Source organism: Apus apus, chromosome 11 (assembly GCF_020740795.1).
Source record: "Apus apus isolate bApuApu2 chromosome 11, bApuApu2.pri.cur, whole genome shotgun sequence".
Lineage (NCBI taxonomy): Eukaryota > Metazoa > Chordata > Aves > Apodiformes > Apodidae > Apus > Apus apus.
This window is the reverse complement of record NC_067292.1, coordinates 9,207,831-9,226,755: the sequence shown is the minus strand read 5'-3', so window position 1 is coordinate 9,226,755 and position 18,925 is coordinate 9,207,831. Positions and strand designations below refer to the sequence as shown.

The window sequence follows — 18,925 nt, the reverse complement described above, 5'->3', positions numbered from 1 at the left end:
CGGGAAGGGCGCGCGCGGCCGGCTCTCCTCAGGCGGCGGGAGCGGGAGCGGGAGCGGCCCCGCCGGCAGCAGGTAGCCCTCCCGTCCCCTGCCGTGCCCTCGCCCTCCCGAACGCTGGCGGAGGAACGTTTTCGCCGTTTCATCTCTGTTGGCCCTTTCCCCCCTTCTTTAGCCTTCGATATGTTCTTTTTATATGTGGGGTGATCGAGAGTCCAGACTTTGAAGTAAAGTCGAGCTCCGATAACGAGCTGCGTGTCACACACGGGTTGTTTGAGCGGGCGGAGGGATGGGGCGAATGCTGAAGCAGCACGGGAAGACTCCAAAGGCCTGTTGCACTGCGCAGTGTCCCTCAGGGGCCAGCAGACGCCTCCTCGGCTGCTGGTGTGAATTTTGATTTCAACAGGACACCAACAATCCAGACTTCTTCCCCTGCACAGGGTTTGGCCCCGGGGTTTCAAGGGAAAGACCCGGGCCGGGCTGTCGCGGTGTGGGGGGGCTCCAGCCGCGGCCCTGCCTGGCTGGGGTGTTCCCGCCAGCCCGTGTCAGCCCCCGGCCCCCCTGCCTGGGGCCCTCCTGCCCTGTGCTCTAGGGCTGCTGAACGGACAAGTCAACGTATCTGTACTTCTTTCGACAAGTGTGTTTCTGAGGTTTGATGGGGTGTTACTGGGTTATTTTACTTACCTGAGGGGCAAGACGTAAAATTTTTATTGTAAACATTTGCCAGAAGTTTGTTGCATGCAGCAAATCCTGTTACTTATCTTTTGATCTTTGACCTATGATGAAACAAGAGTTGAGCTATTTGCATTTTAATCTAGGCTGGTTCACAAGTTTTACTATGTGTACCTTCTGTATGTTGAGAAAGAAAAAGATCTGGGTAAGGTCAAGACATAACTTTCTATAGTGTTTAAAAAAAACCTTGTGCTTATTATATTAATGGCTCTTTAATTGTGTAAATATGTATTTAATTGAACTTTCCTGAAATTACATTAGCTACAAAGTGATCTCATTTTTACAGCTTTTTGTTTGTTAAGAAATATGTAGGTAGTTTTTTTGTTTTCTCTTAGGCAGGGTGGTATCAGTAGGGGCAAAAAAGTGAGGAGGACATGCAAGTTTTTGCTATTGTGGCAGGGTTAAATTTGCAAGGAAATGTATATGTAGTATAACTTCTGAAAATGGTAAAGGAAGAACTCTTTAGCTCTCACTCTCAGAGCATGCGCTTTGCTGATGCTACTCTAAGGATGTATGTGGAGAATGTGAACTAATAGATGCAGCAAAGGAATGGGAACAATCAGTAACTAAATCAAAAGCGGGACTGGCTGTCTTCATTAAGGCCACACTGATATTTCTTAGAGCCTTTGCTCTACTTTGAGGATAACAAATCCATTATTAAGCTTGATTTATCACTGATTTAAAGTTACCTGGCAGTAGAAAGAAAATAACTTTTAAGAGGTTAATATAGGTTACTGTGACACTTCCATCAGCCTTTGTTTGTGTTTGGGACTTGGGGCATGGTTAAGGGACCATCTTTCTGCTACCAAACCTGCATTTCACTCTGCTGCTCAACTAAGTTTCAGATGCTGGTATGTTAGGTTTACATAGAGTCAATCCTGTGGGTTTTTCTGGTTTATGTGGTTTGTGTAATGTGATCATTTATTTGGTGAACTAAAATAAATTATCAGATTAAGAAATAACATCTCAGTTTATGCTCATTATCTTTTGGTTTTGATCACTACTGATAAAACAACAGGGTTTAGTGTTGCACTGAGTAGGAGTAGGATGCTGAATGGTTTAAAGTGGATGTTAGATACACTTGATCTTTCATATAACATTAGTCAGTGGGCTTATTGCCAGTTGGTGGCTGATGACAAATTCTGCAACCTATTGTAAGGAAAACTGCATCAGACTTATGGAGAGAAATGACACAGAGCTAAGTATATTGTTTTTGACAGGAATGGTTTTGGTGCTTTACAGTGGCAGCATGGAGTGACCTGATTTCTGCAAAATGTTAACTTTCAAAACATAGTAACGCAGCAGTTACAAATGCAGTGTTACTATAATTTCCAAAGCAAATCTTATCCATACAAGAGCATATTAAACTGTGTCAGGTGGTAGTGTAAAACTAGAAAATTTGTTTGAATTTTAAGGAAAGTAATTTCATTTATACTGCATGTGATATAAACGCTGCTAAACATAAAACACTTTTTCCTTGCCATTGTAGAGCAACCACAGGGCTACAACCAAAAATGGAAAATCAAAAGATGCAGAAAAAACAGTGTGGTAAGATACCTAATATAATTTGTCATTTATTATCTGCATCAGTTTTATACAATTTAGTACACTGCAGTGAGTCTTTCATGGGGTTGTGAACTGCTGGGGAAATGTTCTTTTGCCTTGTTGCCATATTTCTGGATTCGGTATTGGATAGCTACAGAGCAAATCTAATTACAACTTTAACAAGAAATAGTACCACCATAAACTCACCTCTTTTTGCTAGTATTTACACACATCTTTATTAACTTTTAACTTATTTAAGAAATCCCAGTCCTTAAAAGAGTTTTAAAATACCAACCTGACTCAAGATTCTACCTGCTGTGGTGATTAAGTCTTTGGTAACTAAATATCATATAGGAAGCCTTGCTTTGCTGGATTCTTTCCCTATTTACTCTGTAGATTGTCAATGGCATTTTCACTCTGAATATTTTTGTGGTTCTGTGTTATTCACTTAATTATACACTTAATGCATTTTGCAATTGCAAATTCAATATTTGGTTATTTACATAACCTTGCTAACAGTTAATGGTAATTAAAGGCCAGAAATATTAAAAATAGGCTGTTATTTTAGCAAAGGAAATCATACTCAAATAAACTATGGAGAAGAATATTTTTGGATTAAGTATGCTTGTTATTTATAGATGGATAGAAGTAGTATAGTTCCATTTTTTTCCTCTTTTTTATCTCTTTTTTCTTTAAAATACATATGCATACTACATTTTTTGACAGATTTATTGTAATACTAAGTGGATTAATATAAAGAAAATATGAGAATTTACATGCAGATTTTGTATTTGCTCTTAGATATGAAAACAGATCTGAACTTGCTGCTTGAATGCCTTAAATATCAGATGGATTGTCCTGTATCTCAGAAAGAGGCTTTGATCACTATTTATTCAATTTGTCAACAAAACAGTAAGAGTACTTCTTCCTTTAAAAATGTAATTTTATGTTAACAATATATTTTAAGAAGCTGGTTGTCACAGTAGAAGAAATTATCTGAAGGGTATAAGGCTTGTGAAGTTCTACAATCTTGGAAGGTGTTCATTTTATGGAGAAACAAAAGCAACTGTTTAACTTTTGTTCTTTTGTTTTCTGTTATAGGTGAAGCGAGCGAATATTTTAGAGAAATTGGTGGTTTGATGTTTATAAATGATCTTGCAAAGTCAAGTGTTCATTGCATAGTAAAGGAAGCAGCTTTATTCACATTAGGATTTATTATAGAGAGTAATGGTAATAATACTACTCTTTATATTTCTGAGTGAGTCACGATCCTGTGTTATAACTTCTGCTTGTGCTTTGTCACAGATAGTCAGGTTACAAGTTTATCAGCTTGTGTGAGGGGCAGTGAAGGTGCTGTTGTTTCACCCTTCATCCCCAGATTTGGAGAAAGACCTTGCTGACCTGTGCAAACAGCAAGTCATTATGGTACCAGATGGCTGTACTTCTCTTCCTCAGCAGAAAGTGTTAAATGACCATAGGTTGTTCCAAGATTCCCTAAGTCCTGGTTGGTTTAGAACTGAACCAGGGGGAAGCCTTCAGTTACTTTATAGTCCTATTTGTCTCCACCAAGCGCACATTGGATGCAAATGAGACTAGTTATTCTTTTACAAAAATAATGTATCATTACAAACGGCTTGCTTTTGGGCTTAATGGGTTTTGTTTTCTGATTTCAGTTTATTGTCAACAAACTTTGTGTACTTCTGCATTGTTTGAAGACCTCATTTTATTTTTAATGAATAAGGATTCCAGTGTGAACTTGAAAAGAATGTCTGTTTATGTCATCTTAGTACTGGTTTCAAATAATAGTAAGTTGGGTTTTTTCTGTGTTGTAACACTTTTTTTTTTTTATATTTGTGAATCTGCAGTACAGAAATTTGGAACACTCAAAAGGTTATATTTTGGTAAAGTTAATTTATAAAGAAAGGTTTCAAGTGACTGAACCTGAAGTGTATAAGTAGATCATAGCTCCCTGAAATTTCCTTAAAGAGCAGAAAGTGTTTTAGTTATAAAAAATGGAATTATGTATATGCAAATTAGTAGTTTCTGACAATGTGTAGAAAAAAATAGACATGGAAAAAAATGAAATGTTTTTGCCAATGTGTTGGTGTGGTTTTATATTTGTTTTTTGGGGGGCATATATGCTTATGAAATGGAAGTACAATGTATATAGGTAAATTGAACTTGACATGAAGATTTTGTCTCAGGTTGCATGTGTCTTCAGTGTCTTGTATGTGTTCTATTTTAGAAAGTGGTCAAACCTATGTCAGAGATACAGGCTGCATTAGTCTTCTGCTGCAGTTATTCAGGTAAACAAACAGTTGCAATTGAAACAGGAAAGTAATAGACTATTTAGGACTTACCTTTGCTTGACTATCTGGGACTTGTTTCCATTGTGCTTAACAGAACAACTCTCTCCTCATCCGAGATGAATCTGTCAGATGAAAATACTAATCAGTGCTATCAGCTTTGGTCTTCGGTCTGTAGTACTCTCTGTGCCTGTGTTAACAATCCTCAGAATGGTAAGTGTTGCTGTTTAAAATAGTGAAAAAAGTTTAAAGTATTTCTCCAAAGTGACAACAGTTTTTCTTCATTTTTACTGTTCAACTGAAATTTCATATTACATTTTGATTTAAGGTTATTTGTTTTTACTTTTCCAGAAGATAATCAAAACATTTGTTGTTCAGTCTTTCCCTATGCCAAAGAGTGGCTTGAAATTTGCACAGAGCCTGAGATAGTTCGTCCAATTTGTTCATTTGTTGGTCTCACAGTTGCAAATAACTGTAAGTGCAACTCAACCTTTTAAGTTTTTATTTTCTAAAACTAAGTTTAATTTGTTAGTTAAGTGTTTAAGTTCTCTTTGTTAATCTCTACAAATTCATCTGTTCATCCAACTTTTACACTGAAAACTATATTCCACCATCTTTACTTACACTGTATTGTGCTGAAGTGCACAAATAGCCACAAACTGGCTACATTTAATAAGGTCAGTAAGAACTATTTGGAAGCTCTTCTGATTAAAAGAATATTACAAATATAAGTCATTATTCCATCTCTGAAAATGATGACTTGGGTAAAACTTGGGCATGTTTGCTGTTGGTATGCATGTATTAGTGCCATGTGTTTCCTGTAAGTCTTCTGTAAGACAATCATTACATTTCTTAAAATTAATATATATCCAACTTCAACTCTGTTGTATGGGTGGAAATGTAATTATTAATACCTGCACAGAAAGATTGTGATGATTAACAAAATGCTAAAACAATTTGCAACTTGTATTATGTAAGCTGTTTTTTGTTTTGTTTTGTTTTCCCCTAAGCATACGTGCAGAAATATTTTGTTTCTGTTGGAGGACTGGATATGTTGGCTAAAGTTCTCATCAAGCTGATGCATGATTCCTGTATGAGTCAGTCAAGCACAAAACTAGCAGTAGTAGTAACGAAGACTCTGGATGCCTGCATTGCTAATGACTGTGAGTGGAAAGACTGATACGATTTTTTTTACATATGGGAATTTTAACATGCAGTTTTAAAAATCTTGTTTTGGTGGAAAAGTGGTATGAGTAGATGCTAAAAGGCAATTAAATTATAAACATCCCAGTTTATATTGCAGATAAAAACAAATAAAAAAATTACATGCATATGGGCAATGATTTAGCTCATCTGAGGTGGATTACTTTCCCATTGTTGCCAAAATAAACAATGACATGTAAATTATACTGAAATTTAAAAATAAGATGCTAGAGCTTGTTTTGTGTAAGTGAAGCTGAGAACTGTTTGTGGGAGTCAGCTGGGATCCTGAAGTTACCCCTAAGCTGATGGACTTGATAAACTTTGTAACCTTTAGGAGACCACAGTAACTCAGGCATGGAGCTAAACAAATGTATTAGGCAGACATACCACAACTTTGCACTGATTTACTGTGAGCCTCATGATCCTTTGCTGTTGGACATGATTATTATATTTGACACTCTGCCATTAGTGCTTTCTAATGGAAGTTCAAAAAAGTTTAAAAACATATACCTCCACTAGTTTTGAGCTTAGTTGCAATTAATTTGATATGTGACAGGATTAGGTTTCAGCATGTATGTTCTAGCAGTGGTGGTCCCAGTTTCAGGAAGAGGTTGCCCTTTACCAGAAACATTTCTAGCCCTTTTTTGTGGCAGATAGATTATATGTCAAACCTTATTCAACTCTTGATGTGAGCTGATAAAGTGGAGAAACTCAGCAGAGGTCTACAAAACTTGCACATTACAAAGCCCTTGTGTATCAGATCTTCTGCCACATCTCTGTGCAGCACAATCTAGGAGAAGGGGCAGTGTTGGATTTGGGGAGTTGCATGGACAGAGTTACTGCACCAGAAGGAATGTGGTAATTTGAAGTAATAAAAAGAAAGGGAGAGAAGAGGATGACTGTGCAGGTCCAAGGCTTTTAGAGGTCTGTAGAGTGCCTTTGAAAAACAGCATTTTATACTTGGATGATGCCTATATACTTACTGTCTAGTTTATTTTTCTTAAATTTTCTTAAATTATTTTTAACATAATAGCTGCTATGGGTGTTGTCTTGACAAAGTATCACACTGTGTCAGAGCTGCTGAAGCTGCTGTCCAATGACACTCTTGATACAGGAGAAAAAATTAGTATTCTTCTAACAATCGGACACTGTACTGAAGTTTGTGGTAAGATGTATTTATTTTTCTTTTCTGTCAGTCTCTACTGCATTCTCATATGCTAACTACTTCAGTGGCATCATTTCATGAAGACAAAGTTGAGGGAAAGTTCTATTAAATAGTGTAATATTAATATTCAGAAAAAATGTTTGCCATAACATTCAATCTTAAAACCTGTTGGCAGATGGTATCTTTTAAGAGCTTAGAAAAACTAGACTACTGTGCAAGAATTCAGAGCTGAGTGTAGGTATCACAGAGTAAAATTCATTCAGACCTGAAAACTGCTACAATACATACATACCAAACAAGACTTTTTGGGCTCTATTTTAAAGGTCCTTGATATATACAGCTTCTGTCTACCATTTACATCACTATTAATTTCTTTAAAAGCTATATAACAGTATTGTTTTTGAAGTAATATAAACAGTAGGTAATCCTGAAGTGTTTTTGCCAGGCTCCTCAGGGCTTTCTCAAGCATATCTGGTGAAAATACCACACTTAATTTGGTATTTTCTGGTAGTAAACACAAAGAGACTGGGAAGTTGTGAGACACTGATCATTATTTATTTATACTACTGTTTTTTATTATATATGCTCAGAAATGCATGAAAAGGGAACTATGTTAAAGGATTTTGATTTATTATCATCCTCTAAGTGTCAATAACAAGTTCAACAATTAGCTCAGTATGTCATAAATCTGATATTTTAAAAGACACTTTTTTCACAAAGAATTAATTGAATAAAAGCTTAATGGAAAATGTCTTTCCAATAGAAATATGATTAAATCAATAGAAGAAAAGTGTATCTTAAAATTTCAACACTGAAAAATAATATTTAATCTTTTGTTGATTCTTTTAATCAAGTTTAGACAACAAATAACTGCTTTAAAATGTTGTCAGTTTTGTGAACACATACTGCAAATGAGATCACAATAAAAAATGTAGCTACTTACATAGTTAACCATGAGAAATAGATTAGCTAGACCAGAATTAAATTACTAATTTTTTAGAGTTTTGCTAATGATACACTTTAAGCTTTTGGTATTTCTGTATTTCAAGACTTACATAAATGTAGTGTACATACCTTAAGAGTATATATCAAAGGAAAAGAAATACAGAAGCCATAATTAAAATATTTCATGTGACAATTATATGGGTTTGGAACTTGGTCATATAATTTGTCTCAGTCTTTCTCTAGTTTTTTTAAAAGAACTTTGAGCTATGGTCAAATCATCCTGTATGATCTAGAGCACTTCTACTGCAACTCAGGTAGTAGGTCATTACTTTATGCTTGGATCCATAATGAAAATCTCTTTTTAAGAATTTCTCTGAAAGTTACTAGTATTAGTTTTTATAGTTATTGTAAGATTAAGGGTGTATGAGGCTAAAACAAATGTATATTCTTTTACATTGTCCTATTTTAGAAGAAAATCAGTGTGAACTGCTCCAGAACAATGGTCTCCCACTTATGATTCAGGTATTAACGGAGTCTCAGGATGAGGAACTAAACAAAGCTGCTACTTTTGTGCTGCAAAACTGCAAACAAATGAGTAAGTTTACTGTTATTGCTTGAAAAATTACAGATATTATTTCCATCTTTAAGTTCTGTTGACTTTCTGAATTATTTTAACTGTAGCAACTTTGTAATTTTGTGTACCCCAAGTGATATTTGTTTTCTGCAGAAAAATTGCATATTTGCCACCATGGACAGATTATGGCATTTAGACAGAAAAAAATAAAAGAAAAAATGATGGTGATGTTGCAATAATGCATTTGTGAAACCTATATATGTAGAGCTAGCTTTATAAAAGCTTTCCCATCTAGAAATTATGTGCAAAATATTAACATTGACATCTAATGTGCAATTGGTACTCTCTTCTTGGGTATCTACTATGCTATATAGACTAAACCAATAGATAATCAAGCCTGAAATCTGTATTGCCACAATTATTTTTCAGTATTAAAAAATAGCAATATTTATTTTTAAAGTAGGATGTAATTTGAAATATCTTGCTGAAGTTGTGGGTTGTTGTTTTATTAACTTTGTAATACTATCAAGGAAACAGAGAACTTGTCCTTTAATCTCTAACGCATGGAAAGTATTATGCCATTGATATTTAGTAGAAACCATGTATCCACTTTTTTGTACTGAAAACTGAGAGTTCTGTTAAAGGTTGAAGGGGGTGTGGTGATTGTCAGTGTCCATTAAAATGTGGAGTTGCTTTTCTTAAAAATAAGAGACCCATACTAATAAAGGACCTATAGTTAGGATTAAGTCCATGATTTAAAGCACAGCATCATTGTGTAAACAGCATATATTAACCTTAATTGCAAGCTGGCCTCTTGTAACTACAGCTTATATTTGAAATCTGTTAACATTTGTGTAAATTTAAATGAAGTTGGGGCTGTTCCTCAGCATACTAAAATATAACAAATATCTAAGTGTTAATTGATAAAATTTGTTATATTAATATTTTGTTGTTTTTTTTTTTTTTTTTTTTTAAGCTGAGCAATTGTCTCTGAAAATAAATGACAATTCATTAAATGTGAACAATGCTGAAGAGTTGGACTTGCAAGTCAGAAAAAGAAGTCTACAGGACTACTGGAAAAAAGCAAAAGAAATTTTACACCGAATAAAGTTGATTGAAAAAGAACACGATGAGGTTTGCCTATTTACCAAAGTAGAAGAAACAGAAAGTAAACCCTCAAGATAATTTCAGTATGAGCTAGAAACATAGGGAAAACATTGGATATGGGTGGAACTACAACCTGCAACTTTTATCATTACTATTTGTAACAGAAAATTAGAAGTATGCAGGGCAATCGGGATGCAGACATCTCTATTTTTATGTAGTATTTTAGTTTATAATAAAAAGCAAATTTACTACAAAATTGAGGTAACTTAGGCCTTGTGTTAGTAGCAAATACCATGCTTCAGTCTGGAATTACCACTTAGTAACTACACCTCCAGCCCCACTGCTCTCTTGTTGGCTTTCAACTCAATCAGGGGGTTTTTAAGTTTCTCTGGAAGTTGCTTTACCTTCAGAGTTAGACTGGTCTATCCTAGTTAATCTTGTTAGTAGTTGTATTTAATGTTTTTATAGAGTTTGTATAGTTGCTAACTAGTATATTTCAATACAGGAAGGAAGGCAAGTAAGAGTATTCATAGAGGGATCTTCAGAAGCCAATACTGAAGCATCAAAATACCATGAAGTGAATCCTGGTGATTCAAATGCTTTAATAGAAAGAACACATGAAGTAGAACATTGTCCACAGCTGACCTCCAAGTTAGATGATCAGGTTCTCATTCCATCTGTAAATTATTCTGCACTTAAAAGTGAAATAATGAACGCTGTGGAGCCAATAAATGCTTCTACTAGACAAAGCAAACAGAGTAATATTCCATGTTCTGTGGAAGAACTGCAAACCCCTCATGTACTTCAAAGTCCTGGTATGAATGAAAAAACTGCTTGTGTAAAAAATAATTCTGTTCTTCAAGTAAGGTAAGTATTTTACACCTAAGCAGAAATACTAAGTTAGTTTTCTTTAGTAATTTCCAGATTGAACGTCAGCCTTTTAAATTATTTTACTAACTGTATCGCCCTCTGCTTGTGAAGAGACATGCAGCCTTTTGGTGGCTCACTAGAGAATGTTTGGTGGAAGTGTTTTTGACAGCACCAAAGATTATAGACACAGTAGTAATAAAAGCTTCTCATCTTTTTCTCTGAATGGCAGGCTTCTTCTGACAGATTGTGTGGAGAGCCAGTTACAGGCCATGTTCTAGTGCCTTCAGCAGAGTGATGAAACTGCATCCATAGGTTTTGCCTCAAAATTCTCACTGATTCAGTAGATCAGATTTGGCACCATTGAACTGGATCAAATCACAAAGACTTCTGTAACATGCAATTTTTAGGAGAACATCAGTTACAGAACTGCTCTGCAAAAAATTAAAGTTGGACTCCCTACAAACTAAGGAGAAAAGCTCCCACCTCCCACTTTTCTCTGTCCTCCCACTTTTCTCCACCAAGATGGGCAGTGACAGAATATGTACAAAATTGTGTTTCTCCTTTTTTTTGACACCCATGTTTTTATTGTTTTTATTTAATTATTTTTTTTGGCTGGCTGGACCCTGCTCCTATGCAGTTTCCTTCCATGCATTTTATTATAACTTTTGCAATTACCACAGAAATTTTGAACAGTCTAGGATATTTTCTGTGGTCCACTCAAGTATTTGTGTGAAAACAGGAGTTACCCAGGCATAACCATGGGTTAGGCTCCTTGCTCCCATAGCATTCAGAGGTAGTCAGTGATGCAAAAAAATGCATGATCACAATATCATAGGAGCATGTTGGTTGCATAAAAGTTAACCAATGTAAGAAAAGAAGAAAATCAACCATTTCTAGAACAATTGTTACATCTAGTGAAGGCTGCAGTATTTTGAAGACTTTATGAAAGTTTTATGTACACTAAGTAATATTTCATGAACCAGAATTTCAAATTACCCTGGAAACTGGGATTCATTCAAAGCACTGCATTCCAAAAGCTGGAACAGACATGCTGAACACTACTGCAAGGGGTGCTAATCACAGACCTCTGGTAAACAGATTTCTGACACACAGTGGTTATATGCTGGATACTACAAGCTCAGTAACTTGGGATAATTAGAATAAATTATTTAGAGTTTTAGCTTTTATATATTTAATATGTTTTATGTTTTGTTTTTTTGAATGTGTTTTAAAAAAATTATTATTATTTATTTTTATTATTAATTTTAAAAAAGTTTATTCACATTTTTATCTTCCCAGTGAACGTTTTTTTAAAAAACCAGTGGAGGTTCTTAAAAATATGAAACAGACATGCACATCAGGTACAAATAGCTAAACATATATTATTTTCTTAAGTAATTTTCTTCCTAATGATATTTTAATTAGTTTTGTGTCCTTTTATCACTACCTTTTATCAGATATTGTATATCATTATATGACAGAGTACATTATGTATAGTATCCTTAATCTGATTACATAGTTTTGGAATTTTATATTTAATACAACTTTACCAGGAAAGTATTTACTCTGCTTTTCTTCTAATGTATATTTTAGGTTTCTTTTTTTTAATTGATTTTAAATACTCAAAATAAATATACTGCAGGTAAGTGTTTTAAGTTTAGTCTGAATGCAATCTGTACTGATCAATGAAAGCAAGTAATAGAAAATGTGTAAGGATGCTGGTTTAGTTCTGTGCTTCTAAGATTGGGGATGGAACCTACCTGTGAGAGTGACTTTTGCCTGAGGCTATTCCTACATGTTGAAAATGTGTTTAAGATAAATGTTTCTTTTTGGGTTTGCATTGATCTTCTTAGTCTGATCAATTTATTTCAGAACTGGATTCTGTTCAATCTAATCTTTATGAATGGTGTAGTTTCCTGTTACCTTAAAAAAATAGTTAATGAGATTAGTATTTGCCAGAATGGTAGCTTTACAGGTAACCAAGCTAATTTCCAGGTTATACCTATTTAAATGGTGAATAAGTATGTTTCCAGTACAGCACATTTTTCAGCATCTGATTCCAAATAGAAATAAAGTTTAGAGGGTTTAGTTAAGCAATGTAAGTTTACAGGGTTATTTTGCTGTGTTCAAGTGGATGTAATATGCTGTGGGAGGGTGATGAAAAAGCACTGAATTAAATGTAATTATACTGATTGACAAAAATGTAAATGTGATCCATTTAACTTCAGGAATTTCATTTGGATTTTCTGCTGTTTTGTACATTAAACTTCAATAATCTACAAGTAGAAAATAAGATTTAATACAGGTATGCTGATGCATGATTGCCACAGCAAAAGATAGGTCACATTTTCTTAATGTTTTTTCCTTCCTAATTTAGATCAACATTCATTCTTCTCAGAGATAACCGGGGAAGAAAAAAGTGCTTCAACTACATCTGCATCCCATAAAGTAGCAGATTTAAGGTGTTTAGGTAAATATTATCTTAGGTCTTTCTTGCCAGAGTCCATAAAATAGGCTTTAAAGAGTCAGCAATGCCGTAAGTAAACTCACATTACAGAAATCTTAACACATCTATTCAGTTACCTCTTAAGGAATTCTTAACTGTTTCCCTTCTATTGAACATAAACCTGGAAATAAAGCTTACATTTTACAGTTCTCTTCTTAATCTGGGTTTACTAACAGAATACGCATTTTAAAAGATGACATGCTACTTACAAGAACACTTAATAGCAGGTGTTTCCCTCCTTTCTCTGATGGGAAAGAGGGAGTAAAAACATATAGCCTGGCTCAGTTCCCTCATGTGTTTGTCTGCTAAACTTCCTGATTAGATGCTGCCCTTCTGCTTTGTCTGCCTTATTCCAGTTAAGTACTCACAAACAGTTTTATAGTAATCCATGTTTGCAGCCCTCAGTTACCCCATCTTTTCTCATGGTCTATCATTAGGTTATAAGAATGTTGCTGGTATTCAGGATTTGGAAATGGATTTTGTAATCAAGCATGTATCTCTTTATTAAAAAAAAATAAATAAATAAGCCCATAACCCACCTCTGAACATCATTTAGACATATGAACCCCAGTTGTCAAACTAAATTAAACTTGAGCTTCAGGACTGTTTTATCTTAGGCTAGAACAGTGCAGATATGTATCAGTGCTCTTGTTATTCCTCAGTACAGAAGTTGCCCTTCAGGTGATTTAACTGACTGTGACAACATCCAAGAATAAGTAAACCATAAATTACCCTAGAAATGTCCTCAAAAATGAACAGGAAGGCTTCCTATGACGAAATTCATACCTAAGCTAGACTTACCATTTATTGAGCTTAATACAGATAACTATTACAACACAGATAAAGTTTCCAAGTATTTCCAAGAAATCTTTTATATTTTGGCTCTTGCATAAATGTGCAAAGGGAATTGAGGCCCCTTTCTTCTCATCCCAGTAATATTTTTGCTTCTGTAGATGATCTGTGCCTCATTTAGTACATCTGGAGCTGAAATGCAGGATAACTTGGTCCCATGTTGAAAACATTTCTTGTTTGTTTTTAGAGAGAAGTATTTTTAAGAAGATACATAAAGTTTAACCTCTTTTGAGATATATATATGGAAATCTGGGGGCCAAATTGTAGATTATAGTGAGCAAAATACATTTCTGGACTTGGTGATGGCTGCTATAGCAGTCACGCTTGCTCTTTCTACAGCAGCTTATTTTTTCCAGGTTGTACAGCAGGAGGACTGTCCTTCAATAGTAGAAACTTTACCAGGATGTTGCAAAGCTGTCCCTACCAGTGTGACCATCACAAAGTAATTCTGGAAGCTGAAGAAAGATATAAAAAGGAACTTCGCAAACTGGCTGTTGATAACAACAGTAGATATGCAGCTCATGAAAGTAATTAGGATTTGGTTTTTTTTGTTTTTTTTTTTTTTTAGATGTTGTAACTTGTTTTAAATTCTGAACTTTTGGGGGTCTGATTCCGATTGTCCTGCTCTTGTAAACTCACTAATTTAATCAGATTTACCTATGGTTTTATGGATTGAGATCAGAACTAGCCATTTTGTTTTGAGGATCTTGTATATTTCTTGGCAGTAAGGAGATATCCTCATTATACACTTTGATGAGACTTTATTCTGTTTTCCAGTTAGTTAAGTACTAATAGAAGAGAATATATTAAGTTGAAATAAGTGTGAATGTATGACTTCATAACAAGGTCACATCATTCTAATATTACATACTTATGGATGCAAGAGCCTTACGTTAAATAATTAAATGAAAGTCCATCCTATATCTTTCTGTTTCAAAGAAGACATTTTAAAAAATAAACAGTTATTACTTACTAGCATTTGTACTGGTGTCCATCTTATATTTTCCAGAAGTACTGCTGACCCCAGTGAGGAAAGAAAGACTGCATACAGATACATCAGCTTTTAGGAGCAAAAAGGATAGTTTCCAAAGTAAGGGCTTGGTTTGGAAGTTACTGCAAAAAGCTTATACTCTCTATGTGATTATTTTGCAGGACTTTAAGATGGAGGCTGTGGATAGGGAATAACAGGGATTTTTTCTGTGGATTCTGTGAAAAATTCATATTCTAGAATATTGACATTTCATGGACATAAGTTCACAACAAAGTTACCAGGCACTTACTTTGTGGATACTGCTTTGATTCCTGCCAGAGTTGCTTCTATGCCATCTGCTATTTTTCAGTTTTGTGGCATTAATTTTTTAAATGGAGAGGAACAGTCAGGATCAGGACACAGTACAGTTGCCTGTTCCTGGTTTCAGCATCACTCTGCTATACAGTTACAGCCATGTTATTCTATTATACCTGTTTCTCTTCCTGCTTGAAGCTCTGCTAAGGGCTTGGGTCTTGGTGTGCTAAATAGCTGAAAGGGTAAACCTTAACATGTGCAACAGTATTAGAGCAAGGAACTGAAAACAACCTATCAGAAGAGTGAGCTATCAGAAAATTAAGTACAGGAGTCCTGTTTACCTGTTCTGTATTTTGAGGTGTTGAATAAGATGTTACTAAGAAGGTAAAGTTGCAAGAATGAATATAGATTCCATCAGTTTTCTGCAGTGCCATTTAAGAACCCTGTGTTTACAGAACCATCAGTTGCCCATAAAAACTGGTGTTCTTTCTAGTACACAATGACTGTCCATCTGTAGATAGTACATTACACTAATATATTACCTTTGTCAAGTAAACATTTTCTGAAGTATTCCAGTATTTGAGTATTCCAGTCTTTCCTCCAAGACCAGATAGTAGTATGAATGAAAAGATGTTTCTCTCTTAAGTCATAATTCCTAAAATATTAGCTGTGTTTTGTGTTGTTTGTTTTTTTTTTAAACAAAGAAGCATAATTCTTTATTGGTTTTATTTTGTTTGTTTGTTTGTTTGTTTAAGGTATTATTTTGACTCCAATTAGAAAAAACAAATCCAGTATTTCAAGAAGAGATGAACACAGCAAAAATACTAGGTTGACTGATGACTATAACTTGATACCTACATATGACAAGTGTGAGTATTAAAAGAAAACCTTGTAATAAGCATAACTTGAAGATCAGGTTATGCGTTTAGGTCAGGATACTGAGAAAAGTACCTATGCTTCCTACCGAAGAAAAATGGCTAAGAATTAAAGTTTGTTCTTGTATCTTGTACGTTCAGTTGAACTATTATTGGTGTTTGAGTTAATTCCTGTTTAAGTTTCCAATGCATAAATAATCCTCGTGTGTTAATGTCAACAATGAGAAAAAAATCTAATGAAAATGAGGTATAACTAATAAAGCAAGACTTACATATTCAAGTTCACTAGAAGAAATGTTCCTTTGTAACACTATATTCAGTTTGACAGTAGATTTCAGTTAGTTTGTTGTAACTAAGAGATGGCCTTGTTCACATTTTCATAGCTTTCCAAAAAACCCAAGATGCTAACTTGAAGAGACAAAGAGTCAAAGAAATGTGTGACCAGCAACATCAGCACTTAAAAGAGAATTGCAAATATCCACTTGACAAAGATGAGGTTAGTTATGCAAAGGCTAATCATATACTCACATATTTGTAAGTGTCCAGATAAAAACACTTTGAATTGCATAATTTCTTCTTAAGTCACCTTTAAAAGGAGCCCAGTAGCAAAGTGAACCTTATTAAAAAGATATTCCTCTGTTGATTCTGCTCCAGTTATACTGATTTATCCCTGACATCAGTTAAGCTTTTTTTCAACTGACAATCCTTTCTGAATAATGGTTATGGAGATATGCTTTTTCCTGCACTAATGAAAATTTTCATAGTATAGAAATAAAAGCGACCTGAAGGAATAAACATACTAAGGGTATAAACTATGTAGGCATGACAGATGAAGGTAAGGGTAATGGAAAAATTCTGTTATTTCAGTAAGCGGGTGGCAGTGAAGTAACTTTGAAGAACCACTGTAGTTTTTAATTACAACAAAATACATATTTGCAGAGCAATGAAATATGCTCCCTGGAGAAGGACACAAGAACTTTAACCAAGAAAAGAAGAACCCGAAAAGATTTCTCAGCTGAAGAAATTAACTGTCTTTTGAGTGGAGTAAAAAAAATGGGTAATCACTGGAATTTAATTTTGTGGTCTTACCCATTTCAGAAAGGACGGACAAGTGTTGATCTTTCCAAGAAATACTACAGATTACAGTTGCAAGTAATCATGATTTCATTTTCTAGTACTCATGTATTCTGTCAGCTGTTTCCATCTTTTGCCCCTGATCTGACTTGTACCACCCACTGCCACCTGACAGATAAAAAGAGGTCAAGAGTTTCAGTTAAGGGCTCTAAATTAATCCCTGTTTTATTAGCAAGTGGATATTTTCTCTGTTCAGTCTTCTTTTTCTGATGGCTTGTGCAAATCTCTCTGCCAACTTTCACTGTTTAATATGTACCCTCCTTACACAGAGATGCTCTCTATGGATGGAGTAGATAGCATTTCTGCTGTGCTTTGGGTATGCGTGGGAGTGCTTTGTGGCAAGTGTTCTTCTGCTGAAATGTTTTGTAAAATTGTGCAGTGTTTTAAGTCAACATTTGTCTTAATATTTTCTCTTTTATCTCTATTTTATAGAAGCAAGAAAAAAATAAGTATCATCCATAAGATCCTTCAAGAGTATTTTGTTGCAGAATGTTGAACAGCACTTTTTACAGTGAGTTATTGTCACAAAAATAAAAGCCCCTGGAGAATGCAGATTGGCTTGGACTCTTTCAGTGGTAACATTCCCTGAGAGAACTGTTATGCTTTGTCAATTTAAATTTAAATTTAATTGTAAATTTAAATTACATGCAATTAAATAAGTTTGTTTTGTGGTTTATTTTTTTTAATAATGCTAACAGTAGTAACAAAATATCAGTAAAATTTATGGAGGCTTTTAATTTAACCTTTTTGAACATTTGACATATAACATTTGATTTGGCTTTTTGTTTTAATCTTTTTCTTGTTTGCTTTATGCCATTTGTAAGAAGAGGCTGTTTTGCTGAAATGAATATTTTATGTCAGAAACTGATAAGTGTTAATGTTACATCAAAACTTGTTTCCTCTTAATCAGTGAAATGTTTAAAGCAGGTAAAATATTTTGTCATGTTCATTGTGCTGTATGTGCCGAAAAATATATCTCTGACAGAAAATACCAAATGTGTATTATTCAAGTAATGGAGCAGAATCACTGTTTCTGCTGATTAGGTAATTTTTATTAAAAGCCATAGTAACTTGATTTTTTCAATGGTAGCCTTAGTATTTCCTGTGTGTCTTTTATCTATTCTGATAAAGGAGTGATTAACTGATAGTTAATTTATTATGAAAAAAGTTTAGTTATCTTGTTAGAACTAGGTTTTCACTATGATGTTGCTTTAAATGCTTAGACAAGCAAGATTACTGTAAGTCAGTTTTTGGTGAAGATGATGCCAATGAAGTAATAGATGTAGTATTTTCAGCTGCTGCTTTTTTTTTTTTTTTTTAATACTATGAAAATATTCAAGCATCTCTAAAAGATGTATTTGAATGGAGCTTCTCAAACCAGCACAGTTCCATATTGGCACATGTATTTGCAGAACATGAGCCAAAAGGGCTGCTCAGGAGCAGGACACTTGAGAGGGAGATTCTGGTCAGTTACACACCCTGCACAGTGTTTGTCCAAGGACTCGAAAGCCAGTCCAGACAAGCTGCTCTTTCATCTATTGACCGAGTGTCTGTTAGTAATTGCTATTATTCTGGCCTAAATACATTTCAAGTAGAGAAAATATGTAATGCTCAAGTCTTCACTTGACACAAAGTCAGGAGCCACAGCACCGACAATTTAGCTAATTTTAGGTATAATTTAGGTTAGTCAAGTTGCTTAGTGCTGTGCCAAGTTCTGATCTTCAAAGATGAAATTTTCCCCCACCTCTTCTGGTGCTTCAGCTACTTTTGTATTGCAAGTTGCTGAAACAGACATCATTAAACCATTCTTGTATAATCTTAGGGAAGAG

At 34.7% G+C, this 18,925-nt stretch overlaps 1 protein-coding gene across 5 annotated transcripts; it reads left to right on the top strand.

Annotated features, from left to right (window-relative positions):
• The first annotated feature begins 271 nt into the window (after positions 1–271).
• TERB1 (telomere repeat binding bouquet formation protein 1) lies at positions 272–18,185 on the top strand. Of its 5 annotated transcripts, none has more exons than XM_051629769.1 (21): positions 272–634; positions 2,219–2,277; positions 3,076–3,186; positions 3,376–3,504; positions 3,948–4,079; positions 4,520–4,580; positions 4,678–4,793; positions 4,932–5,054; positions 5,591–5,743; positions 6,817–6,948; positions 8,363–8,488; positions 9,444–9,601; positions 10,080–10,441; positions 11,744–11,805; positions 12,822–12,914; positions 14,159–14,329; positions 14,812–14,892; positions 15,843–15,956; positions 16,346–16,458; positions 16,902–17,114; positions 17,529–18,185. In XM_051629769.1, exons 2-21 carry the CDS (start codon positions 2,244–2,246, stop codon positions 17,556–17,558), a joined length of 2,514 nt encoding a protein of 837 aa, XP_051485729.1. In that variant the 5' UTR covers positions 272–634; positions 2,219–2,243; the 3' UTR covers positions 17,559–18,185. The 5 variants fall into 5 exon arrangements, with proteins under 5 accessions (XP_051485729.1, XP_051485732.1, XP_051485728.1 ...); XM_051629772.1 differs by lacking the exon at positions 272–634 and adding an exon at positions 828–874 and having other exon boundaries at positions 17,061–17,114; XM_051629768.1 differs by lacking the exon at positions 272–634 and adding an exon at positions 828–874.
• The last annotated feature ends 740 nt before the right edge of the window (positions 18,186–18,925 follow it).

What these genes read in the sequence shown, in the direction of transcription:
- TERB1 (XM_051629769.1), top strand. Translation starts at nt 2,244, where the DNA reads ATGGAAAATCAAAAGATGCAGAAAAAACAGTGTG. An exon ending in TTCAATTTGTCAACAAAACA is followed by an intron (nt 3,187 to 3,375) that starts GTAAGAGTACTT and finishes TTTCTGTTATAG; the next exon opens with GTGAAGCGAGCGAATATTTT. An exon ending in AGCAGATTTAAGGTGTTTAG is followed by an intron (nt 12,915 to 14,158) that starts GTAAATATTATC and finishes TATTTTTTCCAG; the next exon opens with GTTGTACAGCAGGAGGACTG.